Here is a 27,234-nt window from a genome sequence, read left to right as displayed (position 1 = left end):
TCAAAGCCCATCCTGTGGCAGGAAGAGGTGGAGGTCTATTGCTGTCCTAGCCTCCTCTGACCGCTGGCTTCTTTTCCTTGTTGATAGGAATCTGAGCTCAGAAAGAAGAGGAAGCAATGTGAGAACCTTGAACATGAAGTGAGAAAGAAACACAAAAGATACACGGAGCTCGTGAGTGATTCTCTTGCACAGCCCTTTGGAGCTGTCCCCTGGGGCTCCCTGCTCCAACCCCCTGATTTCTAGAGCAGTGGTTCTCACACATTTCGCACTGGGAACCACTTTTTAGAATGAGAATCTGTCGGGACCCACCGGAAGTGATGTAATGACCAGAAGTGACATTATCAAGCAGGAAAATTTTTTACAATCCTAGGCTGAAATCCTACCCACTTACTCAGGAGTAAGTCCCATTTACTATCATTGTTAAAAGAACATACTGAGTAGCTTGTTCAAGGTGCAGGTCTGTAACATTTCCCCAAATGCAGCCACATACCACGGTAGCATCAAGCCTAATATATTAAAATAAAATATTGAAATGAATGGGGACCCACCTGAAATTGGCTTGTGACCCACTTAGTGGGTCCTGACCCACAGTTTGAGAAACAGTTTCATATGTATTCCTAGACTGCAACTTCCCAAGTCTGTATTTAATATAAGACATCCCGTTATTTAATGATAGGAGGCCAGAGACTGAAGCTGAGACATTTGCATGCAAAGCAGAGCTCTACCACTGAACAGTGGTGTGTCTCCCCCCTCCCTCCCCACTGGACAGGCTGCTTCTGACCTCACCCATTTCCTGTCCACAAGTTGAGAGGAAGCTGGTCACAACAGCCATGCAGAGTGGAGCTGAGCTGGTCATCTCTTGTGAACACGAGAGCACAGCATATGGAACTGAAGCCTTTTGAACCTTTCCCTCCCCTCTGTCCTCCCCCATAAAGACCCAATCCCTCCGTCAAAGGGAGGAACTCTTTATTCCAGCATGCCTCCCAGTGATTTTTTTGTCTCTGTGCAGGAAATTCAGCTCCAGGAGATACAGAGTGACCATGACCGTCTCTTGGAGGAGAACACTTTGCTTCAAGGGCAAGTGGCATGGACAGAAAAGGTGGGTAGCAGCCTTCTTTCCTCTCTCTTCCATCAACAAAGCGTGTACACAGAGCTGTGTGAAGAAGACCAGTCATGTAACGGCCCTGAAAACATCTGGTGCGTGAAAAAGGACTTCATTTTGTAGTATGTTGCAAGTCTGTGTCGAGATTTGAGGACACATGCAGATAGCACGGAGTCACACGAGTAGTGAGTGTCTTTGTTCTAAGGATGCTGCTGAAATTCTCCTTGTTCCAACTTTTCCTCAAATTTTCGTTTCACCATTTCTGTGGTCTTGTTCTTGAACTGCTGTGGAACTGTTGCGTTAGGAATCTTCCACTGCCCCTTGGACAGGGTGCTGGACACTGCTTGGCTTACCCCAGCTTTCACCTCCCTTATTCAGGAGTATATTATCCATTCGGCTGACTAGACCAGGGGTGCCCAAACCCCGGCCCTGGGGCCACTTACGGCCCTCGAGGCCTCTCAATGCAGCCCTCAGGGAACCCCAATGAGCCTCTGGCCCTCTGGAAATTTGTTGGAGCCCGCACTGGCCCGACGCAACTGCTCTCAGTGTGAGGGCGACTGTTTGACCTCTCGCGTGAGCTGTGGGATGATGGCTCCCTCCGTTGCTTGCTTTTTCATGTCTGTGATGCAGCAGCGGCAGCAAAGAAAAGGCCAGCCTTGCTTTGTGCAAGGCCTTTTATAGGCCTTGAGCTATTGCAAGACCTTCATTCATGCATATGTTCATCTTTAATATATTCATTTATGTAAGTTTATTCAAATTTTAAATGTAAATTAATTCTTTTTTTCCCTGGCCCCCGACATAGTTTCAGAGAGCTGATGTGGCCCTCCTGCCAAAAACTTTGGACACCCCTGGACTAGACTGAAGCCTAGGGGCCCCCCGGGGACAAGGCCCATCAATTTACCCACCCCAGTGTTGGGGCACAAGACCTGAGCCAGGTCCTGTTGCTCAGGCAGACAGCCATGAGCAGTCCACCCCAGCTGCAGGTAACCAAGCCATGGTGATGCGAAGCACCAGCGAGGGCCCAGCCTGCAGCATCAGGGGCAGTTGCAAGCAGCCCCTGCATGGCCAGATGCCTAGCACTGCCTCTGGGGACAGGCAGAGCGGTCGTCGCAGGGTCCAGCGTGCTGGAACTGAGTGGCACCTGCACACTCAGCTACCCACCAGCCCAGCTCCGGAAACAGGTGATGCAACTTCCCAGTTGACCGGGGCACCCCACAGCACCTGCTAGACCCGTGGCACGAGCTGCCCGCAGGCACACCCCTTCCTCCCTGGCCAACCAGTGCTCCCTGCAGCGCCAGCCTAGGGGCCTGAAAGCTTAGGGGCCCGCCCATGGGTTAATACAGCTCTGCCCACACAAAGACTTTCTGTTTTCCACATTCGCATACCTCCCCTCCCCAAGGAGCTCAGTGTGATGTACGTGGCTCTTTCCCTCTTTTTATCCTCACAACAATCCTGGGAAGAAACTGGCCCCAGGTCACCAGGAAGCTTCATGGTTGAGTGGGGATTTGAACCTGAATCTTCCAGGTCTAAGTCCAACTCCAGAACTTCTGTATGGATCACACAAACACTGCTGGAACCCAGATATGATGTGATCATATGTACAATTGTATCTAATTTGTTTAGTGTGGTTTTGCACCAGTGCGCATGGCACTTGCATATCAGCAACATCTCATCACACACCATCCCATTGGAATCTTTTTTTTTTTTTTTTGCAGTGTTTTATCAGTGTGCATGTATCGGTAATGCCTGGGGAGAAACAAATGGGCGGAGCTTGAGGCAGGGGCAAACAGATCAAGCTTTGGAATGAGTTGTACATGCTTTCCTAGCGCAACTAGAACTCAAGAGCAGTGGAATGCACAGCAGAGCAAGTGGAAGAGGAGCTGGAGGGGAGTTCTCTCACCTTAAATGTTGGTAGCAGAGTCTGGGGAAGAGATGGGAAGAGACAAAGGCTGCAGCAGTCACGGGGGGGGGACGGGGACAGGAACCAGAGTTGGAGCCTCAGTGATGGAGGGAAGGAGAATGGCAGCCCTGGACTGTGGAGTGACCCCCCCTGCCTCCACAGGTCGAATCTGAAAATACTGACTTGAGGCTGCAGGTGGCTGTGGTGACCAAGGAACGGGATTCTGCTCTCCAGAAAAGCCAGGAACTCCAAACCAGGCTGGAGAGTCTTGGGCAGGCACTGAAGGTGGGTACCGATATCCAGCATGTTTGGAAAGGCATCATTCCAAGGAGCCTCCACCTGGGTGGCTGGTCCTAGAGAGTGGGGATGGAGAACAAAAGACTCTGGGACCAGGCTGGCTCTCGCTCCCAGTTCAGACACTCGTGTTGGGGCATGGTACACATGTGAGGGCATGTTTCTTAACTTCCAGCACATGAAAGATGTTGCAGGACGAAGGCAGCAGCTGGAGTTGGAGCACGAGAAAGCCCTGCAGGCCCTGCAGAAGAAACAAGACGAAGTCAGACAACTCCAGAAGGTGAGAAAGCAGGGGCAGGAGCTGGCCTCCTTTGGGGGTTCTTCACACAGACCTGATTCTTCCATCATCTAGAGACCCACAGCCACATGTGTGACTCCACTGGGGGAAAGGCAGCAGCCCTGTGATGACCGCTCATTGCCTACATGTGCATCACTGCATACATGCTCCATACAGCACCAGGCACAGCCACTCTGAGCTGCCTCAAATAAGCACAATGGAAGACAAATAGAATGACCTGAAATGAAGACAGGTGGAAGTGGCCTGCTCTGAGCTGGTGCTTTTCTCTTGGATGCAGGCCCAGGCGGAAGCAAGGAAGGAACATGAAGGAGCAGTGCAGCTATTAGAGGTGAGGTGGGAAGGCCTGCCAACCAGCGGACCAAGAGCTAAATTAATTAACCGGCTGCAGGAGGAGGGGTGATCCTGGAATTCTTCTGAGCTAGATTCCTCCCCAGATTTCGGACTTCCAAATGACTGGGGCTTATTTCCAAAGTGGAACTGGTGCACTAGGAATCTGTCATTCTGTTTTCCAAATATTGCACAGATCCCTCTGTGTGCGTGCATGCAATTTGTCTGCAGATGTGTTGCTTCAGTTCATTTGTGTCTTTCCTCATAAACAACGAACATGTGCTCATCATTAAAACACTGCAATAAAATCAATGTGGATGCGATTGTACTGTAGCAGGGTTCTTTTTGGGTGGTGTTTCACCAATGCTCAGGAGTGCATGTGCTCATCAGTAAAACAGTGCACCAAAAGAATCTGGATGAAATTATATGTATACCTACATTGCTTTTTTGCAGTGTTTTATCAGTACGCACATATGCATCGGTAACAAGAAGGGAAAATCTGACTGTGAAGTAACTGAAAGTTGCATCAACTGCACGTACTCCGGTTCTGAGACTGATTTGAGACATCATCTTAGTTTACCTGAAATTCCAGAACCCTGGATCACAGGACAGGGAGGACCAGAGAAACAACAAAGCAAGACAATGGGCAGGGGGGGGGGAGTCCATCTCTCTTGCACATTGAACAGGCTCACAACAAACCCTGAAAAAATGCACCTCACCGCTGCGAGATATAGGGCACCAGGATGAGGTCTCTTGTTATCTGGTGTGCTCCCCGGGGCATTTGGTGGGCCGCTGTGAGATACAGGAAGCTGGACTAGGTGGGCCTATGGCCTGATCCAGTGGGGCTGTTCTTATGTTCTTACAGGAAGCTGGACTAGATGGGCCTATGGCCTGATCCAGCGGGGCTGTTCTTATGTTCTTAGAATCCTGCTTGGGAATGTCTTTGTCTCTGTTACTTCCTGTCCACAGAGCAGGTGTTGGGATTTGGGATTCATACCCATGTCTGTGCCTACTTAACCATCTTGTCTCTGCTTGGTTCTTCTCTGACAGAATACGTTGGACTGCATGCAGGTATTGCCATCTCATTATGCGGGGAGTGTGGCCGCTTTTCCCATTCATCCAAATCCTGGCATTCTTCAGAAGGAGGGTTTGGAATAGAGAAATGTCAAGTTTCCAGAAATATTGAAGGTGGAGAGGGAGAGAAAGAATTGGAGCGAAATGGAAATGTATTGTGGGTTTATTTGACTCTCGATTCCATACCTTAGCAGCTCACAGAAAGAAAGCTTTCAAAACAACTAGAAAATGGAAAAAACAATTAAAATATATTCCAACATGTGAATTGGCTTACTTTCTTGAGTTGCCCATATCACTGTATGTGTCCTTAAATTGACCAAGCACCTCTGCCGAAGGGAGTCTTCCTTGCTCTTGCTGTTTGTGGCATGCAGAAACACAGATGACTTGTGTGTTTGTTGTTCTGTAGGATGTGTTGTGGATGTGATGATACATGGAAAGATTTGTGATAAGATAGGATAGGAAGGATTTGTGTTGTGATAGCATGACCCTTCCTTTACCACTAGTAGCCTGTGTCTTCTGTGTCTGTGCTGCACTTCCAAGAAGACAAAGCAGTCCTTCACAGAAGAGAGGCATTCCCCTTCCTTCCACATCCTTTCACTGTATCGACCATTTTTGCTGACAAATGTACATTCCCCCATCTTCGTTCATGCCTTGTCGCAATCCTTTCACTTTACCGCGGCTTGTAGACTGTCAGCCTGCCGGCCTACAGGTCTACCTACTCAGCAGTCTCCAAGACTTCTTTGCAACTTGGCGGTCATAATGTTGCAGCCCCCATTTCCTGCCCCCCTTTAAAGGTGCATCCAGCCCTTTGTTTCCAGATGTTGCTGTGGGGGTCCGGTGCCCCTGATCAAGGCTGGGGGTGGGCTCCTCTCCCATGTAACTCCCAGGATCACTTTGCTGGGTTTCAGGGTGGGGGCAGCAGCACCACCCTGGACAATACTATCAATCTATGGAACTCACTGCCACAAGATAAGGTGGTGGCCACTGCTTCAGATGGCTATAAAACAAGATGAGACCATTAGATGGAGGAGAAGAGGTCAACTGAGGGCCTTTTGCTAGGAAAGCGAGGTGGGACCTTTGTTTTCAGAGGCAGACCGCTGCTGAGTAGAGCTGGCAGGTGGGGCTTTGATGCCCTGTGGCTTGTGGGCTTCCTGATGGTATCTGGCTGGCCACTGTGAGATGCAGCAGGAGGGGCCCCATAGAGCCAGCTTGGCCTGGCCCAGCAGTGTTCTCCTGCCTGTTCTCAAAACCTCCTTCACCTGCAACCCCCTTCCCCCCCCCATGCAGGCGCATGTTCAAGAGCTGGAGGATCAGTGCCGTAGCCACACTGAGCAGTTCCGCTTCCTGGAGCAAGAGCTCCAGTGGTTTCGCCTGCAAGCTGGGAAGAGGGGTCCTCCGTTGCCCTCCTCCCTGGGGACGTCTGAGGCTACCGTCACTCCCTGCCAGCCTTCCCTGCAGCTCCTGGACGTCCCCAAGGAGAAAGGTGAGTGGGGGCCGGGGCCTTGGAGCCCGCTCTGTGCTCCTGGGTGCAGACTCTGTGCTTCTCTGCCATCAGGCCTTCCGGGCAACGGCATTTGGGACTCTGCAGTGTTATTTGGAGCATAGCATCCTATTCTAGGGGCTGGAAATAAAAATCTGCCCTTTCGTCCCCCCCCCCCCGCAGTTAAAAAATCCAGTGTATTTGCTTTACAGCCTGGTCCTCTCCTGGTCCAGCCCAGAATGTGCAGCGGCGGGCACAGCCTCCAGTGCATGCTATGGGCCGCTGGGGCCAGGCAGCCATGGAGAAGTAGGCAAAAAAGTTTTTTCTTACCTACTCCTCCACACCATGGTTCCCAGTGGGCTACTCGCACCGGTGCCAGTTCTTTGGCTGGTGTAAATCCCAGCGGGCCAGGCTGGGGGCAGAGGATATTGGCAGTGCTGCTGCTTCTAAAGCTGCCCCAAGCCTGCCCTGAATATGCCCACCCCCAGCAGACCCCGATCCCTACCCTGATCCTCCTGTGGAATGCCCCCCTTGGTGTATGCCTGGGGCTGCCAGACCTTGGCATGGGTGACCCTGAGCTGTGTGCTGTTGCTGAGGTTGCTGTGCCAGCAGCCTGGGCCTCGAATGCGAGTTCTGCCAGCACAAGTCCCAGGGAGGACTGGGCCATTCATAAGAAATGAAGTAGCAGATCAACCGAAATCCTTCAGTGGCGCTTCCGAGTTGTGGCCCAAAGCCAGGACTGGCCCAGAGCTGCCTCCCCTTGCCTTGCGATGCACCCGGTGCTAGAGGAGGAAGAGGAAGTGTCGAAGAGGGGAAGGGGTGGGCTGGAACATGCAGGGAGGGGGGGAGCCGCAGCCACAGCAGAGGCTGACTCTTCCTGCCGGTCCGCTGCCTTGGCCAGTTTCGGTGGATGGGGGAAGGTGAGAGGGCACCTCCTAGTTCCAGCCAGCCCTGCTGCCACCCTGCCAGCAGTAACACCTCGTGTTTGGTTGCAGGTTCAGCCATTGTGCCTGTGTCTCCTTGGTTGAGTGGAAAAGATGGAGGAGGGGAAGGCCTCCCGCCTGCCACGCCTGGCCTCCTGGACCCCGCGGTGCCTGCCATGGACATCGGTTTGGAGACCAGCACTCCTCCGCTTGCCTGCAAGAAAGCGCTTAGGAGACTGGAGTCGCAGTCCAGCTCGTCGCGATCCGAGTCCCTGCACAACAGCCCCAAATGCTGCCCCACCCCGGAGGTGAGGCCTGGGGATGTGGGGTGGGATGGCCAAGTGGCCTCGATTTCAAAAACGTGGGCTGCCTCCAGACGTGAGCAGAGTGCCGAGGGGAACAAAATACAGGACTTCCGGAGAAAAGGACTTCAGATACATTGATGCAGAGCACACGTGCAGGGTTTTTCTTAGTCAAAGATACCAGTTTCTGTTTCAAAGCAATGGATGTGAGTCAGAGATCCCAGAAGAACCACTGTTTTAAAGTCCACAGTCGCGAAAAGGATGTTCCTGCTGGTGCTGAGGGTGTGTTACTGGGGAGGGCTGTTGCTTGGCCAGCATTTGGCTCTTGTTGTGTTGTCGGGTTGCATTGCCAGGATGGATGGATGTTGCGCTGGCATCCAAACAGGATGTGGCCACTAACTGAATAAACATATTCTGATCAGTTTTCAAAGTGTGGGTCAGGATGCGACAACAGAACCACTCTGAAGTGGGAGGCGCCCAGAGAAGGCCTGAGAAGATCTGTGCTGGCCGGCCAGGGCACTTGGGAGGGTTCCCTGGTTCCTTCCACCATTCTGTCATCTTCTTTTGCCTTTCCTTAGGTGGACACGGCCAGCGAGATGGAGGAATTGGATGCTGACAGTTTCTCCTTGATCCCAGAGCCAGAGAGCCAAAGCCCAGTGAAGCTCCGGGTCTTCTTAGCTCGATACAGGTAAAAGCACAGTGGCCATTGTCGGGGGGGGGGGCAGTGCACATATGTGCATTGGCAATCAAGGAATGAAACACCTGTGCACCTGTGAAAGGTGCACAGATCATGTGTGAACTGATCATGCGTGAACTGCCCTGATTTTCTTGGGAGGTTGGTTGCATTGGCAGCTGTGCAGAGACCGTGGGCTCTCCCTGTCTCTGCTGCCACCCCATCCAGCTTCCCCTGGCTTCAGAAGCAGGTTCCAGAGCCTGCAGGAGATTCCCCCCCCCCCGAATCCTCTGACATCTTGGTGTCAAAAATGGCTCTTTTGACCATCGCTGCCCTTTCAGTTATAACCCGTTTGATGGTCCCAATGAGAATCCCGAAGCTGAACTCCCACTGACGGCTGGCGAGTACATCTACATTTACGGAGAAATGGACGACGACGGCTTCTTTGAAGGTACTGATGGGCCACGCATCAGAAGAAACCGCTTGGTTTGAAAAAGGAACAGCCCCCCCCCTCCCCCAGTCTGGTCTATGAGGGATCTTCAGAGAAACTGGGTGCTGCTGATGGGACGTTCTGGGACACACAATGATTTCCTTGAGCCCAAACACAGGAAATGGCCACAAGCCAGATGTGTCATACACATCATGTGTGGGTTGCCCCCCTGCAAAGTTGGGGCCTCTGGGTTTCTGGAGGGTTGAATGCCTGCTAAAGAGACGGCCTGGAGAGACCAGACAGAGGAAGCTGCTTTACCCCTTCTCATAATACTGGAACACGATATACAATGAAGGTGGCTGATAAGGGATACAGGACAAGCCCGAGGAAGGATTTCCTCACTCGGGGCAGAATCTGTGCACGGAATACTCTCACAACTGGTGGGTGTGGGCGGTGATAGCCACTGGCCCAGGTCACCTTGAAGGAGGCTGAAACAAGTTCCTGCAGGAGAGGGGAGGGAGGCCTGTTGGTGGGGAACAGGTGCAGATTGAGCCTGCTCTTGTCTTCCTCTGCAGGGGAGCTGATGGACGGCCGCAGAGGCCTGGTCCCCTCCAACTTCGTGGAGCGGGTTTCAGATGACGATCTTGTGACTTTCTTGCCTCAGGAGCTCCTTGAGCTCTCCCAGAGCTCTCCCCTGGAGAGGAGCTTCCTGAGCTCCAGCCCCAGCAGCGCAGAAAGAAGTGATTACTCAGCGGAGGAACTCAGCACCAGCACAGCACCATCTAGGGTGGGAGGGGACCAGGAAGCGGCTGGGGATCCCACAGCAGTGCCTTACCCCAGGAAGGTGGCACTTCTCAAACAGTTTGGCAGCAGCGTCCTGGTGGGGTGGGAGCCCCCTCTCCTGCCCACTGGTCACTCCGAGGTCCAGAGCTACAACGTCTATGTGGAGACGGAACTTCGGCAAACAGTGAAGGCCGGCTCCCCAACAAAGGCCGTGATCGAGAAGCTAGACTTGAAGGCCAAGGCCTACCGCATTTCTGTGCAAGCAGTGCTGGAGAGGGGCAGCTCAGACAGGCTGCGGTGCACCTTCCTGGTGGGGCACGAGGCAGCCTTGGCTCCCACCCAGCTCAGGGTGCACAGCATCACAGCCACGTCCGCAGGGATCTCCTGGCTCCCCAGTAACAGCAACTTCCCACACACCCTGTACCTCAACAGGGAGGCGCGTGACACGACCAAGGCTGGGGTCTACTGGTACACCTTCTGCAACCTGAGTCCAAACACCTCCTACGTGGCAACCGTGGAAGCCCAGCCTTCACAGGCAGTCTGGGACCCATCCCAGGACAGGCGAGAACAGGCACTGTTGCTGGCCGAGACCCACTTCCTGACGGCGTCCGCAGGTGAGTGCCCAGGGGCATTTGGCCGGCTTTCCGATTGCTGTCAGTGGGGAGGGGCAGAGTCTTCACTCCAGAAGACGGCGGGCTCTGTCTGTGCTCAGGAGGGTCCTTGCACGGCTCTGCTTGACAGGAGACTATTATTAATAATGGCTGAGACCAGTTATTGCTCCCAAGCTGTTGCTCAGTGCTAAGCGGTGAGCCAGACACACGGCCAAAAACCCAAGGGGTTCTGGATCCTGCTGCAGTGTCTGTAATGGTTTGTGTGTGGGAGGGTGAGGGGTGCGTCCAGGATCACTGGGGCAGACTACACTCCACACTGCTCTGCCTGCTGAAGTTCAAAGAGGAAGGGATGTGGGGCCTTTTCACCCGTGTCACCTGCTAGAGAATTCTTTGCTCCAGGAGCCCCGTTGCCCGGCTCACTGGGGACAGGCAGGGGGCAGGTCCAAGCAGTCTCTCCCTCCATATGACACCAGGCTTTCTAGAGCTCTTCCTCCGAGAAAGCACTTGAGCAGTGATCTTGAAGGGACCAACGAAGGGGGGCTGGTCTGACTCTTTTATCAGGCTCTCCAGACGCCCCTCTGGACGTCCGAGTGGAGCACGGCCCTTCTGCAGGCATCCTGGTCATCAGCTGGCTGCCGGTCACCATCGATGCAGAGGGCTCCTCCAACGGGGTGCGGGTCACTGGCTATGCGGTGTATGCTGATGGACAAAAGGTACAGTGCTCTTGCGGGGCACCGTCTGTGGGCAGTGTCGCCCCCGTGGCAGAAGGGCAGTGCTGCAGGGCAGGGTATCTCTGGGTGCTGTGGTCTTCCCCTTACTCGAGTGGCACCATCCTTTGGGGGGAGGAGCCACAGGTCAGAGACGGGGTCAAAGTTTTGCATGCAAGGACCCAGACTGACAACATCTTTAGGTGGTGGGATGTTCTGCAGTTTGAGTCTTTCGTTGCTCACCCCCTGGATCCAAGGGAATCCCCTGTGCCACAGCCTGTGAGTCTACGCATGGGCGCTCCAGGCTCCACGTCATACTCATTCCCTGCTTCTTTGCTGCAGGTGATGGAAGTGACCTCCCCAACTGCAGGCAGTGTCCTTGTTGAGGTTTCTCAGCTGCAGATCCTCCAGGTTTGTCAGGAGGTGTCCGTGCGGACCGTGTCTCTTTATGGCGAGTCGGTGGATTCGGTGCCGGCTCAGGTCCCCCCAGCCTTCCTTGGAGATGCGGGTCATTCCTCTTCAACTGGGCCTTCATGTGGAGAGGAACGGGGCTCAGCGCTCTCTTCTGCCCCGGACAAAGCAGTTGCCAAGATCACCTCTGAAAACTCCCCAAAGACTCTGCCTGAGGAGGCATCCCCAAGTGGGTGCTCCTCTCCTACCAGGGCGCTGTTGACAGACCCACCACAGGCACTGCCGCCACCGGAATTGGGGACTGTAACAAGAGAGGAACGGGAGTCCTTTGTGCCACCCCCTGGTTGTCCGGCAACCACGTATCTGGATACAACCAGGACGGCAGCCCTGGAAGAGTCCAAAGAAGACCCCCAGGTATGCATGATGACGACGACGATGTATTTGGGCACTCTGGCTTTCCTTTTGGGGAAACCTGGTGAGGGGAAAAGTCAGAAATTAAAGGCTGAAATGTATTCATGGTGACAGTGTGGTGGAGTGGCCAAGAGAAGCAGAAGGCTGAACTTAGATGGGGGCAGACCTGCCTTCAAAGAGCCAGGAAGCTCAGAGGGTGACTACTGGCAGACCCTCTCGGCCTCTCCCTAGTGATCCATGGAAGGTGGAAAGGCACCTTTTGATTCTGACGAATGTACAGTATACGCAAAAGTCACTCCCTTTTAATAATCACCATTGTCGCAGCCTTCATTCAGGATCTCCCAAAAGCACATTCAGTGAGAGACTGCAATCTGTCAGTGATTGCAAAAGTCATCGCTTGCATGATCAGTTGTTTTGGAAACGGGAGGTGTTTTGAGTGAGGGCTGCCCATAACACTTGCCCTGAACTAGAGTGTGGGTTCCATTTCCCAGGAGCCGCTCCAGGCAGCCAAAGAGCCAGAGCTGGAGAGCGCAGGTAGCAGAGCTGGCAAACCGAAGACATGTGAAGCCAGCTCCGCGGAACCGGGGCTGGAAGGGTTGCAGCCTGAAGGAGGGGGCCACAGTGATCAGGTCTGCCTGGGAGCAAAGACCCCGGACTTCGGCCCCCTGGCGGTGCAGGGCAACTCGGGCAGGAGTGAGAAGGGAGCCCCAGGACCTTTGGCTGGGACTTCGGGGAGGAAGCTGCTGAAAGAGACCTCGAGAGACGACTCTGCCATCCCAGTCCCGAGGGTCCGGAGAGAGGTTGGTCTTTCTTGTTCTCTGCCAACTGGGTAAACCTGAGGGTTGGTTCACACAAACTGCAACCACACAACACAGTTGAGCTGGAACAAATGTGCTCCCAGAGTAGTCCATCTGGGTTGTCCCTGCGTCTGACATCTGATAGTTTTATGTCAGTGTTGGACAGGCAATTGTCTTGATAAAGGACATGCAGTGCTGGTCAGTCTTTGACTACATTTAACAGATGGCATGCAATGGCAGAATCTGACCACTGACAGCTTGTGAGGTTTCATATTTAACATCTGCCCCAAACCAAAACAGTCAGATGCTAAAAGGCTTTTGAATTTCCTGTTTTTAAGGCATCACTTCATGGTCAAAAATGAAAATTAGCATTAGAAATATTGTATTAAAGGTTTGAACAGCAAAATCTGGGCAAGTGTTAAATTTGCAAGTGTTCCTTCTGGCTCTGGTCCTGCTGTAGGGGGCTGCGTTCTTCACCTTTTCTATCTTTCCTCCAGAAGGGAGAGAAAAGGTCTGACCCCGGAAACCGCCCTTTGACTCTCCTCGCTGACCACAGTCGTGGGTCCGACCTCTCCGACATTATGGAGGAGGAAGAGGAGGAGGAGGAAGATGAAGAAGGAGACAGCCAGCATTCTGGCAGGCAGGGGGACTCCAAGTGGAATCCACGGGAGTACCACAGCAGAGAAAATGGAGAGAAGGTACGTCTGGGGAGGCTGCCTTAATGGGGTGCTTAATGATGACTCAGGCCTGTTTATTAATGCAGTGCCGTCAGTGTGCAGGAAGCGCACTTGTCAATGGAAGCTGTGGCAACTTGCCACAAAGAAGCTACAGAAGGGGGTGGGAAATGGATGCTGAGGCAAAGGGGCAGAAGATGCAGTTAGGGCCAGGTTGCCAATTCAATGGTCCGACCAGGTCCTCGAACCTTCCAGCTTAGGAAAGAATGACACTGTGAGCCCTGACAGAGTTCCAGAGGCCATGGACTGGTTTCTTCCCATCCAGGCACTGACTGTGCCCTGGCCCTGCTTGGCTTCAGCCTGGCAGCTGCATCACTGCGTCACCACCATCCCTGCCATCTCTCCACTCCAGACCTCCGGCACCCCCTCCTTTCTTGGCTGTTCACCTTTTTTCTTTAAAACAAAAGCAAGGACACCAACCCAGCCCCCTCATTTGCCTTTCACCAGTGGGAAGGTGCTCTACCCTCCCAGTCATCTGAATTCTGTCTGCACTTCCCACACTCTAGGATATCCTTCTGGAAAAGACACAGCCTCTGGAACGGTATGCCATCTTCTCAAAGCAGCAGTGCCAACATAGGAAGCTGCCCCCTAGCAAGTCAGACCACTGGTCCCCCAGGTCAGTCTTGTCTACACAGACTGGCAGCAGCTCACCCAGATTTCAAGCAAGGAAGGGTCTTTCCAGGGACTGAGCCTGGAGCCTTCTGCATGCAGAGTGGGCGCTGGGCCACCACCTGCGCAGTTACATGGTGCCTTGCGCGCCTCAGTTTCCTCTTCTGCAACAGGTTGCAAGATGCTGTGGTCCACTTCCCACTTTCCTTGTCCAGGGTGCTGCTGGAGAGTCATTCTAATAATCACAGGTGTCAGGGAATTGCTTCTGGGACTGATCATGGGTGCTCTGTGTTGAAGGAGAAAGGCACTCTGCACATGTCCAGAAAATACTCTCCTTTCTTGAGCTTGAAATCCTACTTTCCAGAGTTTGACCTGGGCCTTGAGCAATGATTCCCACCGCGAGTTATTGTGCTGTGCAACCAGAAAAAAGCATTTCTGCAGGATCTGTCCAGGTTGTAGTAGAGAGTTTTGCAAGGCCTCTGGAAGGAGCAGGGCCGCTCTGCATCTCAACCCAAAAGAAACAAGTGCCGCATCGCCTTTCAACCCCATCAGCCGCTATCATCATTCCTGGTGATGCCAGTCCCAAGACTGTAGGGAGCCCCTTCTTCTGTCCGTGTTCCAGTCACTAGTGAAGGACTGGTTGTGTTTTCCAACACTACCACCCACAGAGGACCCTGATTCATCAAACACATTTCATTAACCTGCGTCAGGCAGGGACCCAGGGGGCCAGTGAAAGCGCCAGGCTTCCACACAGGTGGGACTTTGCCTGGAGTTCTTTGTGTGTCAAGTGAAAGATGCAGGAACCTGCCCCTCTGCTTTGAACTGGTGAGGGCGGCCCTGTCGAGGCAGGGCAAACAGGAGAGCTGCCATTGGCTTGGGGGCCACGAAACTGGGTGCTGCCAACCCTGGCGATCCCAAAGTGGGGCAGGCGGGGGTCATGCGGAAAGGGGCCCTGGAATGCTGCTGAGTCCGGACTGGGGGCTGCAGCGCTCCTCTCCCTGGGCCGTTGCCAAGGGCTGCGCGGTGGTTCAGACCTCAGCAGGCCGAGGCGGGTCTCGGGGCAGTCCTGCCGGTGCCCACCAGCAGGGTGGAGGGCAGCGCCCGCGGCCCCCTTAACGCCTCTCTCCTCTCTCTCCCGCTCCCTCCCTCCCGGCGGGCCGGGCCGGCCGGACAGCAGCAGGACGCGGGCGGCGACAGCGACAGCGACGAGGAGCTCCTGGAGCGGATCCTGGAGGCGCCCCTGCAGCGCCCCTGCGGCCAGGCCCTCTTCAGCATCCCGGAGGAGGCCGAGGAGGAGGAGGAGGAGGAGGAAGGCTGGGCGCGGCGCCGGGCGGAGGCGCGTCCCCGGCGCCGCCCGCGCCCTCGGGGGCGCAGCAGAGGCGCGGCGCCGGCCGGGAGCTGGCCGGGGAAGGAGGCCTGCGGGGGCCTGTACCGCGCGCACAGCCTGCAGGAGGACCTGGACGTGATCAGCAGCCTGGGCGAGGCGCTGCTGGAGATCGACGTGGAGTACGACTCGGAGCCGGGCTGGACCTCGCCCTCCGCCTCCGCCTCCAGCTCCGACGGCGAGGAGGAGGCCTCGGGCTCGGGCGCGGCGCGGGCGCTGCGGCGCTGCAGCAGCTGGGAGGACGAGGGCGCCGAGCGGAGCGCCTCCCCGGGCCGTGCCCGCAGCCGCAGCGGCGAGGAGCGCAGCAGGAGCCTCGAGCGCAGCCCCGCGCTCTGCAGCGCCCCCCGGGGCGGGACGCCGCCGCCCGCGCCAGCCCCTGCGCCCGCCTGGGTCCGTGAGCCGTGCCGCGTCTGTGCTGCTGCTGCTGCTGCTGCTGGCTTGGCTTGGCTTGGCTGTGCCCGGCTCCGGCCGGGCCTCCTGCAGGATTCCTCTTCCCCGCCGCCCCCGCAGGGAGACCTCCGCGGTGCGCTCGCCACAGGCAGAATCGGGACCCCGCCACCCCGTCTTCTGCCTGCCAGGGCGCCCCCCGCAGGTCTGCCCGGCATTCCAGTCTCCCTGCTGGTGGGGGAGGCAGGGCCTCCCCCGCTGCACAAGCACTCGCAACCCACGTGCTCTGCTTGGGCTCCGCACATGAGGCTCAGTGAGGAGCCAGATGAGGCAGAGCCCCCTCCCCTGAGTCCTTCCAAAGGCCTCCCCGCTTGAGGCGGCAGTGCTTTTTAAGGACTCCAGTAGGGGGCTCTGCTTCCCGCAGCACAGCCCTGCTCTGCAATCACCTCCACTGTGCAGTTTGAGAAGCCAAGGAAGTGCTGGTTCTTTGCATTCAGTCCATGCTCAGGGAGCCCGTGTGCCTCCGCAGCAGTTGTGTGCCTGCTTTTCTGGCGCATACAGTGTGTGTGCTCAAGGCAAGATGCATTCATTCTCCAGCTCTAGAAATTCATGGGGTGGGGAGGCCAGCCCAGAAGAACAGCAACTCACCCAATCCCCCCATTCATGAGGGATTTCGAAAGACAAAAATATCAGAATTCCCAAATCCTGTTTGTGAGGGAAGCACTTCAGCCAGGTGGGGAAACTCCCTCTGGAGAGGCTGTGGCAGTCTGGCAGTTGGATTCCCACCAAAGTGAAATCTGAGCTGGATTTGGAGGGTCTGAACAAGGCTGCATGTGCAGGAAATCTGAGGGAGAGCAACCACAGTTCCTGCACAAAATCCCCGCCCCGCCCTGGCGTGTGTCGCAGTGCTTTGAGGGCTCACTGGGGGGGGGGGGTCCAGCAGGGCAGATCCATCTTTGTCCCCTTCCTCTGGGCAAACCTGGCTCCCCACAGTCTCCTGGAAGTCTGATTCTAGAAGTTTCCCGAAGAGGAATTCTGCATTGGAATGCTTTGCTTTCTGTGTTCTTGCTGTGGGCTGCAGTTATTTCAGTGGGCGAACCTCTGAGGAAGACCTTGAGACTAACCCTGTCGCTGTTTCTGCTTCAGGTGGCGGGCAGCAGAGATCCTCAGCTGTTGGATTGGCAGGCCCCAGGCCGAAGAGGCCGGCAGTCCCTGCGGAGCAGTCCAGAAGTGGCAGCTGCCCGGGCAAATTCTGGTGAGTTAGAGTTTCTGGCAAAGGCTGCCAAGTGAAGGGAGCCGACCCCAACCTCAAGCATTTTCTGTAATAGGGGTTCAAGCCCCACTGACCCACCGTTTCCCTGTCTGCAAAATGGAAATTTATGTCAGAATGCCAGATGCAAGGGAGGGCACCAGGATGCAGGTCTCTGGTTGTCTTGTGTGCTCCCTGGGGCATTTGGTGGGCCACTGTGAGATACAGGAAGCTGGACTAGATGGGCCTATGGCCTGATCCAGTGGGGCTGTTCTTATGTTCTTAACTACAATTCCCAGAATGCCTTGGAGGTCTCTTCTTTTCAGGTGTGCTCCCTGGGGCATTTGGTGGGCCACTGTGAGATACAGAAAGCTGGACTAGATGGGCCTATGGCCTGATCCAGTGGGGCTGTTCGTATGTTCATATGAAATAACACTTCAGAGGATGGTGGTGAGAATTCCAGGGAGCTGATCGCCCAAGCACCTTGCGAATACTGCAGGCACTCCTCTGCCTTACCCGTCCTCAAACTTGAAATGGCTGTAGGATGACTGTGGGCTGGAGCACTCCCTCAGATGTGGCATGTCATTTGGAGTTTTTGCTGCGTCACCAAAATGTCCTGGGGTGGCGCTGATTCCGGAATGTCCTATTTTGGGGGGGGGGGGAGCAGAGAGGATGAAAGGATCAATCTGATTCCACACTGACATGTTGCCTCCAGCTGATGCTTTTAGGACAGGCTGAAAATGAATTTGGGGCGACTGGGATAGTCTCTTTTGCATCTCTGACAGGTCCTTGGGGAAGCCCACCCTCCCAAAGTGTGGATGACGGGGACTCGGTGCGGCTTTTTGTAGCCCTCTTTGACTACGACCCAGTTTCAATGTCTCCCAACCCAGACGCTGCAGAGGAAGAACTCCCCTTTCAAGAAGGCCAGATTCTAAAGGTAGGTGCAGCGCTGGCGAGAAGCCAGGCTGGGCCACTCTCTGGTCCTCTCGGCTGGTGCATCATGTTCCTGCCTTCTCTGTCCCTCACAGCCCCACCTTCACTCCTCTCTGTTGTAAACTCAGAATGATATTCACAATTATAAACAAAATTTTGCATAACATCCTAAACTCAAGACCCAATATTGTCACTCTTCCCTTTTAGGGAAGATCTTCCAGTCCTCTTGTGGTTTTTCTGGCTCTCTTTGGCACTTGCTTTGGCTCCACAATATCTTTTTTGAGATAAGGCAACAAGAGCTGCACATGGGATTCCCCACATGGCCACACCACAGATTTAAAGGAAGGCCTTATTTTAGGGACGCTTGATTTTGCATCCCCTTCCTGATAAAATCACCCATTTTTTGTGAGCTGTGTTGGTCTCTTGAAAAACAGCCTACAATTTAAGTAAGTAATCTTAAATAAAATGGTGTTTCCACTGTCACAGCCACAGCACACTGAGGAGATACTTTCATTGGGCTGCCCACCAAGATCCCTCTATCAGAAGCTGGAGCTCTTCCTTGCCGGAAACTGCGCTGATGGCTACTGACACACAGCCCAATCCTATGCATGTCTACTCAGAAGTAATCCCCATTAGAGTCAATGGGGCTTACTCCCAGGAAAGTGTGGATAGGATTGGGCTGTTAGACAGCTTTTAAGGGGGGTAGACCGTTCATGGAAGAAGAGAGCAACTAGTAACGGTGGCTAAATGGAACCTCCAGGTTCAGAGGCAGCCTACCTCTGTTGCTGGGGAGCAACAGTATGGCGGGCTCTTGCCTTGATGCTCTGCCTGTGAGCTTCTCAGAGGCTGGCCACTGCAGGAAGCAAAATGCTGGATTCTGTAGATCTTTGACCTTTTCTCATCTTGCTACATCTTGTTTGAAACAAGAACAGCTGCTGCTAGTGTGAGTGTGGTCGATTGACCTTCACCTCTCCAAAACCTTATGGTTGTTCCCCAAACCTGCTGAACCTATTTGACCAGAGCCACTGGGACGAGAACCCCCCCTGGCCACCTCCATTTTCTGTCTCCTTCCTCAGGTCTACGGCCACAAGGATGCAGATGGCTTCTACAGGGGAGAATGTGCAGGGCGGACGGGTTTCATCCCCTGCAACATGGTCTCCGAGGTCCAGGTGGACAGTTCCTGTGCGAGGCAGCAGCTCTTGCAAGACGGCCACATTCCCCCCGAGATGCTGGCGGAAAGTCTAGGTGCTCTGCCAACAGTTCCTTTTCCTGTCTGGGTCTTGCTTGGAAGGCCCTTGACAATGCCTCTTGGTTCTGACCTCAAAGGTCATGGAGTCGGCCTTGTTTAGTGCATTCCGCTTCACCAGCTGTAGGTGGGAAGGCCTAAGGCAGCATTCTGTGTTTCCATTTCCTGGGGACACGTGGGGTGTTTTCTTGACAAATGCCCCGGCAGAGCAGGGCAGAAACAGTCAGACCCCCAGCAGGTCGAGAAATGGCTGGTCCTGCCTTCAGCTCCCGTGTGGCAGTGGGGATCCTCATGTGCCCCTCAGGTCACCCCCAGTCTAACCAAACGCAATGTCAGCATTCCCAGTTCAGGCTTGATCCCAACAGTTCCTCTGCCTCTGGCTTGCTGGGGGCAACACTTCCAAAGGCTGGGGAGAAATTCCAGGCTTTAAGAAAAGGCCTTTAGACCTGCTTGATAACCAGTCTGTGACTTTAGACTGCTGGTTGATTTGTTCTTTTCTTTGGGTTTTTCCTCTGAAGGCAACGGTGCATTTTCTCCACCTCCGCAACGCCCCACAGCTCATCCTCCAAAGCCCCAGCGGTCCAAGAAAGGTCTGTGATATTTCCAGACTGGTGACTCCTTGCAGTCTTTTACCACACCCTACAGTTTCCTCACCCTCCCCGCCCTCAAAGAGCAGCAGATCCAAGAGCAGTTGCCAAGACACATGAAGGAGGAGGGATTGCGCACACCCTGTGTGCTGGCTCATCCCCCAGAGACTCCTGGCTGGACCCTGGAGAGCTCTGTAGGCAGTCCTCAGCTCACTGAACCAAGGGTCTGCCTCCAGCTGCTTATTCTGCGCAGATCCCTCTTACTCAGTCCTGCCCTTTTCTGGGCACCTGAAAGTGGGAGGCTGGTCTTCTTACCCAACAGACAAACTTGATACACATCGAGCGTCTTTTCTTTCACAGTGGAGCAGCGGGACAAAGAGGAAGATGAGAATTCCCATTTTGGTGAGAATTCTTTCTGGTTTTGATATTGGCTACACTAGCGATTCCCACCGTATGTGTGTGGGGGGTACATCAGTGTGCTGCAGAAAGGGCAGGCTTGATGCATCCAGTGCTCTCAGGGTAGGGAATGATCCACCCCCACCCCTCTGCCCTACCAATGAACAGGCAGTGGTGTTGAGAGTAAGGAGACACCCAAGAAACATCCTCCTTCCCCAGAAAGCGCTGAGCAGAGATGTGAGTTGGCAGGCAGGGTGGACGGAGCCAGTGTGCAGCTTGAGGAAGGAGGCCTGTTCTCTCTTTTGCAAGACAGTTGGAAAGAGAGACACAATCTCTGCTTGTAACCATGTGCCACTAGGACGCCTTGCCACTCAGCCCTTGGCACAGCTGCTTTGTTCTCATCTCCCACTCTTACTGGGCTGCCAAATATGTCGCTGAAACTTGTGCATGTTCTTTCCCTCCCCCCTCCTCTGTGATCTCCCATGTGTCAAACTGTAGATTGTAAGCCCCTTGGGGCCAGGACCTGTCCTTTGGCACTACTGTGAATTGAGGGCACTGTAGTCCTGCACATTGCCAAGTAGAAGGGTAATTTGGGAAGCGCTGGGCTGGATCCTGCATGCTCCTGTTTCATCTAATGAACTTGGAGGGACATGCAATTGACTCTGTGGGAACCGCAGCTGCCAGGGGTCTGTTCTGCCTGGCATGCGCTGACCGTGGAGGGCAGCCCTTCCTGATGTGGCTGCTCATTTCTCTTCTTTGCCAGGGGAGTGTGAAGGCCAGGATCTGAGCTCTGAGGAGGACGTGCCTAGGACGGTGCTGGCCATCTTTGACTACAGCCCCACGCTCAACCCAGAGGTGAGTGAGGCTCCTCGTCCCCTTGCTGCACTCAGAAGGCACAAGAGCTTGCTTGTGACCATCAGGGGGTTCTGCTGGATCTTGACCTCAACAGCGACCTCCAGGACCCCAGGCACTCCAGAACCTGCCTTCTCCCTGTCACTCCACCTTGATGTTTGGAGGCCCTGAGCTGAAACGCTCCCGGCTTAAGTGACTTGCACTTGCCCTCAGTGACATCAAACATAGTAGGCTGCATAGCATCCAGACATTGCCCTATCTAGACTGCGTGATCCGTGATGGTGTGGGACCACCTGACCAAGAAAGGGGGGGAAATGCAGGCGAGGAGAAACAGTGGGCTCAAATAGTATCAAAATAGGTGACTATTGGCAGAGTCAACTTGCTTTAGGCGAGAAATGTTCAGCATCACACCAAAATGGTTAGTTTCAACCACAAAATTAAAACTGAGACTCTGGACTCTCAACTGATCTGTCCCTTGGCTTTTGTGTCTTTTCCCAGGTGGAACTAAAACTTGGTGCTGGGGATATCATGACAGTGCTGCGTTCCAGGGAGAGCGATGCATTCTATTATGTAAGTACAGACCTCCCTTTTGCCCCAGACTGTTCAGGGGGGGTAAAGTCTGGCTGAGTCCAGGATCCACATCAGTACAGACTGCGGGATCACTGGCAATTCCATTTTTAAGCAGGCAACACCCACAACCGATCCCCCCTCCGCAACTTTGGAAACTGGTGGTTTTCACCTTCATTGCAGTTTTCCTACAGAATTGTTGGTGATTAGAGTAAGCTTTGCAAGAGCTGAGGTGACCAGGTTGGAACGATGCACTTTGCAGGACAACTGAGCAGAGCAGAAGCCTGCCTCTTAAGACCTGCAACCAGACTTTGCAAAGTGAACTCCTTGACAAGCTGTTGAAAAAACAAAGAATTTACAAACGGAACAGAGCAATTTGGTACCTATATCAGGTCAAGCAAAGGTCTTTTGAGTCCAGCAGCCAGAGGAGCAAGAGACCAGGCAGAGGAGCAAGAGAAGCTAACATGAAGAGCATGAAACTGATTGTGGGCCCCAAGATCTGCTACTTTCACTTTATACAGAGGTTTCACTTAGCAATAGTGTCTAAGAACCATTGATAGGCCAATCTCCATAACACTTTAGTTCTAAAGTAGTAGTCATAGGGCCCAATCCTATCCAACTTTCTAGCTCTGGTGTAGCACAATACAGTCCCATGGAAAGGGAACAAATATTCCCATACCTTAAGAAGGCCCCAGTGACTGCCCCTCCCCCACAGGATGCAGTGCACACCCCACTGGCGCAATTGCACCAGCACTAGAAAATCGGTTAGGCTTGTGCTCATAGTCAGTGGGGCTGTCAGAGAAGGAGCTGGAGGAGGCACTGAAAGGAGTAGCAGCTAGTGGTTAGTGCTTATGTACCCCTTCCTGCTCTGTGCCTTTTTACTGGGTCAGCAACTGAACTGGTAGGACTAGGAGATCTAGCCCACTAACATTGCTAAATAGACCAGGCAGAGGGGGCTACCTGGAAAAACCATCACTCCCAGGAAAGCACAGAATCCGGGGGGTGGGTTATTTAAAATCGAGTCACAGTAGAATTGAAAGGGGGACTAGAAAAGTTTAACATGGAGGCTGATGAAAAATGCCTGCATTTTGCTGGGTGGACACAAAAGACGCTCAGGCAAATGAGGTGCAGTACCTGGTAATGGTCAGCAGGGGGAGCCAGGATGCTGCTCAAGATCAAAACACAAAACCCCCAACACTAAACCCCAAAGTTGGAGGCTGACTTGGAATGAAAGAGCAACTGAAACAAGCGTCCTGGGCATGTCTACTCAGGTGTAAGTCCCACTGTGTTCAATTGTTATTATTATTAAGAGTAAGAATATTTATATGCTGCTTTTCAACAGAGTAGCTCACAAAGCGGTTTCTATAGCTATATAAAACAAATAAAATGGTTCCCTGTCCCCAAAGGGCAGACAGTGTGTATAGGATTGCAGCCTTGATTCCTTAGTGTTTCTCAAATTGTGGGTCGGAACCCACTGGGTGGGTCGTGAGCCAATTTCAGGTGGGTCCCCATTCATTTCAGGTGTATTTTATTTTTAATACATTAGACTTGATGCTGCCATGGTATGTGACTGCATTGGCAGTTGTTGCAGGGTCTTACTCACTGGTAAGTGTGGATAGGATTGCAGCCTTTGAAATATTTGGGGAATTTTTTAAAACAGAACAGGAACTGATTGGAGGGTTCGGAGGGGTCTTTATTTTAAATAAATTTTTAAACATATTTATTTTAAACTTTTAATTTACTTACTTAAATTTGATTTTGTCATATGGGGGTGTTAAAAATTTTTCCTGCTTGAAGATGTAACCACCTGCCATGACATCACTTCCAAGTTAATGATATCACTTCTAGTAGGTTCCAACAGATTGTCATGGGTCCTGGTGCTAAAACATTTGAGAACCACTGCCCTAAACACATCCAGCTGGAAACACAGTCCCTACTGCTAGCTACTTACATCACCCCAGGATTCTAGTCCTTGCAGTTCCTGGACAGTGAGTGAGTGAGCCTTCTGCAAACTGGCAGCTGATCCCAGCAGCAGACCCAACAGAACACGCCCCCCCCCCACAGCATCCCCATGCTTAAGAAATCTCAGGCTGATGATGTTGTCAGGTTACCTGACTGACTGCTGAAGCATGCCTTTGGAACTGCAACAGAAGGCATCTATCTCCGGACCAGATCAGATGGAAAGCTCTTCAACCTCTCCAGACTGAGAGCAAAGTCCAAAGTCCAGCTGAAATGTCTGCGTGACTTCCTCTTTGCCGACAATGCAGCTGTCACTACCCACTCTGCCAAAGATCTCCAGCACCTCATGGATCGTTTTAGCAAGGCCTGCCAAGATTTTGGACTGACGATCAGCCTGAAGAAAACACAGGTCATGGTTCAGGATGTGGACTTACCTCCCTGCATTACAGTCTGCACATGAACTGGAGGTTGTCCATGACTTTGTGTACCTTGGCTCAACGATCTCCGACACTCTTTCTCTTGATACCGAGCTAAACAAACGCATTGGTAAAGCAGCTACCACATTTTCCAGACTCACAAAGAGAGTCTGGTCCAACAAGAAGCTGACGGAACATACCAAGATCCATGTCTACAGAGCTTGCGTCCTGAGTACACTTCTGTACTGCAGCGAGTCATGGAGTCTTCACTCACAACAGGAGAGGAAACTGAATGCTTTCCACATGCGCTGCCTCCGACGCATTCTCGGCATCACCTGGCAGGACAAAGTTCCAAACAACACAGTCCTGGAACGTGCTGGAATCCCTAGCATGTTAGCACTACTGAAACAGAGACGCCTGTGTTTGTCGTGAGAATGGATGATGGGCGGATCCCAAAGGATCTCCTCTATGGAGAACTTGTGCAAGGAAAGCACCCTACAAGTAGACCACAGCTGCGATACAAGAACATCTGCAAGAGGGATCTGAAGGCCTTAGGAGTGGACCTCAACAAGTGGGAAACCCTAGCCTCTGAGCAGCCCGCTTGGAGGCAGGCTGTGCAGCATGGCCTTTCCCAGTTTGAAGAGATACTTGGCCAGCAGTCTGAGGCAAAGAGGCAAAGAAGGAAGGCCCATAGCCAGGGAGACAGACCAGGAACAGACTGCACTTGCTCCCGGTGTGGAAGGGATTGTCACTCCCGAATTGGCCTTTTCAGCCACACTAGACGCTGTGCCAGAACCACCTTTCAGAGCGCGATACCAGAGTCTTTCGAGCCTGAAGGTTGCCAACAACAACCTGACTGGACAAGTGGCACTCACCTGGCCATTTCGTCCTGTTCCTTTACCTAGACAGGCAATCTTGGCTGCCCAGGCAGTGGGTGCATGCCAATGACAGGAGAAGGCTTGGCTCGTCCAGGCAAAGAAAGGGACCAAATGTACCTTCAGCTGGTATTTCAAGCAAAGGAAAAGGGCTGCTGCAGGAAGATGTTCCTGCAGCTTTTGTCCTGCTGAACCAGCACAGAAGAGGAACTTGTGAAGTGTCAAAAAAAGGAAAAGGGGGGGGGGTGAATCCCAGAGATGTACTCGCAGGTCAGTGTTCATAGGCCTGCAGCTTGAATCTCTCAGATCTTATTTTGAAGCTGTGTAAGGGAGTAGCCATCCTGGAGCATTGAGTTCCACAAGTTAATTATGTGTTGAGTGAAGTGGCACTTTCTTTCATCTGCCCTGAACCTCGTGTCTCATGTTGGCATAAAAAATGTCCACGTTTCTGTTTTCAGCAAAGCAGAAGGAGACAACAGGTCCATTTTGAAAATGCAATGGTCCCCTTTTCCCCTGCAAGGTTCCTGTAACAACTGCCTGGCACAGGCAGACTTCCAAGAGGCGAAGAGCCTTTGCCACCTCCATCCTTCTTTGCCAGGGAAAAGCACAAGTGGCTGTATTTCCGCATCACACACAATTGTGACGTGCTGAGGAGCCTTTCCGGAGCACACCTCTGTGCGGCTCCTTCCTTCCTCACTGCCCATAAAGTCTGTCTCTTCTCCACCTGCAGGGGGAGGCCAATGGACAGAAGGGCCTTGCACCATCCGACTTCCTGGAAGCTGTGCCCTTGGATGGAGCACCACCTGGTGAGCCAAGCCTCGGGAGGCAGGTGAGGTGTGCCTGGCTTGCTAGATCAGTGTCCAGCTGTGTGGGCTTTTGAGCAAGATCTCAGAGCTTCAGGGGGTGGGCATCCTTGTGGGGAAGCAGAATCACCCTGTGAGTTTCATGACCCACATGGGGTGCCAACTCAGGACCAAAGCCACTCATTTTGCCATCACTGCTCATCCATTTTCCAAAGTTTCTCCACAGCCTTAAGGACTAGAAGGTTGGGTTTTTTGTGAAGAAAAAAACGCTGGACTAGCAGGATGCATGTGGGTGTATCCATTGCCCTCCTCAAGGGGACTTTCAAAACATCAAACAATGGAAAGAAGTGGCTCTATCTCCACTTCCTCTGCAGCTGCAGAGGAAGTCATTTGGAGACAGAGCCACTCCAGGGTGCAGTTTAGGGAGTGGTGCTTGCTGACCTCTGGTAGGCTCCTTTTATTGCACATTCCTGACCAAATCTGTGACCCTCTTTCAGAAAATGAGGGAGAGGAGGGTCCAGTGACAGGCGTGAGATGGGAAAGAGCAAGAAGAAGAATGATGGAGAGAAATTGGGTAAGTCCCATGCTGGGCCTTCCCCAGGTGTTTTGCAGCCTTGGTTGGCCACTGGTCTCTCAGAACAAGGGCAGGCGGGCTGCCAGTGTCATTGCCACCCACAGACTCCTCGCCCACCAGAGCTGAGGCCTAGAAAGCACCCCCTCCCCCTTCCAAATGCAGATCCCTCGAGGAGACAGGGTGTAGTGTCAACAGCAGCCCCTTGCTCTGGCAGGCAAGCATGGGGTTAACACCTGGGCCTTAGATGGCAGTGAGTGTGCTGCACAGCTGCAGCCACTTGGAGGCAAAAAGGCCCTCAGGGTTAAATGTAGCACCTGCAAGAAAGAAAAGGGATGTGGGTGAAAGGAGGAAAGCTTGGAGAAGGAGGGGGGGAGAGAGTGAACATGTGTGCAAAATCGAAAGTTAAACTGGTGGATTAATGGACTGAGGAACTAATGGACTGGCTAATGGACTACTGGACCTGTTGACTGACCAGTGGACAGATGGGTGAACGGACTTCTGAGGACTGCTGGAACAGAGACTATTGGAGACACTGGAGACTGGTGTGTGGCTGCGGCGCCCAAGACTGGCTGAAGATGAAGGTGTTGCTGTGGAGACTGGAGAAGTTGCTGGCAGGAGAGGGGGGGAAGGAGGACCTCTGTGGGTTGAACAGGCGAGCTACCCAGGTGGCGGAGTCCTGCAATGCAAAACTAGGGCCATTGTTGGGGAGCAAAGGGGAACTAATTAGCTTAAAATGGGCGAAGCCTGGACCAGGAATTTGGCAAGCCTGTTGTTTCTTCTTGTCCTTGAAGGTGTCGAGGGAGTGGCTGGCCTGGTGACATCCAGTGTGAGATTCCCCCACTCCACAGGGTCCTGAACCCGGATCTCCCCAGAGCCTAGTCTAGCAGTCTGATTGCTCTGTCAGGCTGGCTCTTGACAGATGGGACAACAGCCTCACTGGATCACAGGAAGGCCCCCGTTTGGTCCCTGGGGTCAGCAGTCCAGTTTCAGTTCCATCTGAAAGCTGCTGCCCCTGGCATGCCTTGAAAGGGAGCAGCCACACCCCCGCTCTTCAGTGTTGCAGAAGGAAGGAGTGGTTGAGCAACCCAGTCAACCGCAGAGACACATTTCATAATCCTGAAGGGTCAGGAAGCTGGGCCT

At 53.4% G+C, this 27,234-nt stretch overlaps 1 protein-coding gene across 1 annotated transcript in view; it reads left to right on the top strand.

Annotated features, from left to right (window-relative positions):
* TSPOAP1 (TSPO associated protein 1) overlaps positions 1-26,069 on the top strand; it is a 33,550-nt gene extending 7,481 nt beyond the window's left edge. The window contains exons 7-29 of the mRNA XM_066636487.1: positions 88-171; positions 1,010-1,099; positions 3,165-3,287; positions 3,472-3,576; positions 3,872-3,922; positions 6,283-6,478; positions 7,471-7,706; positions 8,279-8,388; positions 8,715-8,824; positions 9,379-10,200; positions 10,759-10,910; positions 11,247-11,729; positions 12,218-12,526; positions 13,024-13,221; positions 15,044-15,950; positions 16,719-16,892; positions 17,672-17,823; positions 18,896-19,064; positions 19,584-19,655; positions 20,812-20,903; positions 21,399-21,470; positions 25,448-25,546; positions 26,018-26,069. Coding sequence (XP_066492584.1) covers positions 88-171; positions 1,010-1,099; positions 3,165-3,287; positions 3,472-3,576; positions 3,872-3,922; positions 6,283-6,478; positions 7,471-7,706; positions 8,279-8,388; positions 8,715-8,824; positions 9,379-10,200; positions 10,759-10,910; positions 11,247-11,729; positions 12,218-12,526; positions 13,024-13,221; positions 15,044-15,950; positions 16,719-16,892; positions 17,672-17,823; positions 18,896-19,064; positions 19,584-19,655; positions 20,812-20,903; positions 21,399-21,470; positions 25,448-25,546; positions 26,018-26,044 — 4,833 coding nt within the window. The 3' untranslated portion in view covers positions 26,045-26,069. The remainder of the gene's footprint in view (positions 1-87; positions 172-1,009; positions 1,100-3,164; positions 3,288-3,471; positions 3,577-3,871; positions 3,923-6,282; positions 6,479-7,470; positions 7,707-8,278; positions 8,389-8,714; positions 8,825-9,378; positions 10,201-10,758; positions 10,911-11,246; positions 11,730-12,217; positions 12,527-13,023; positions 13,222-15,043; positions 15,951-16,718; positions 16,893-17,671; positions 17,824-18,895; positions 19,065-19,583; positions 19,656-20,811; positions 20,904-21,398; positions 21,471-25,447; positions 25,547-26,017) is intronic.
* The last annotated feature ends 1,165 nt before the right edge of the window (positions 26,070-27,234 follow it).

This window comes from Tiliqua scincoides, chromosome 8 (assembly GCF_035046505.1).
Source record: "Tiliqua scincoides isolate rTilSci1 chromosome 8, rTilSci1.hap2, whole genome shotgun sequence".
NCBI classification, from domain to species: Eukaryota; Metazoa; Chordata; class Lepidosauria; order Squamata; family Scincidae; genus Tiliqua; species Tiliqua scincoides.
Note: the sequence above shows the minus strand (reverse complement) of the source record. Positions and strands in the feature narration are given on the sequence as shown.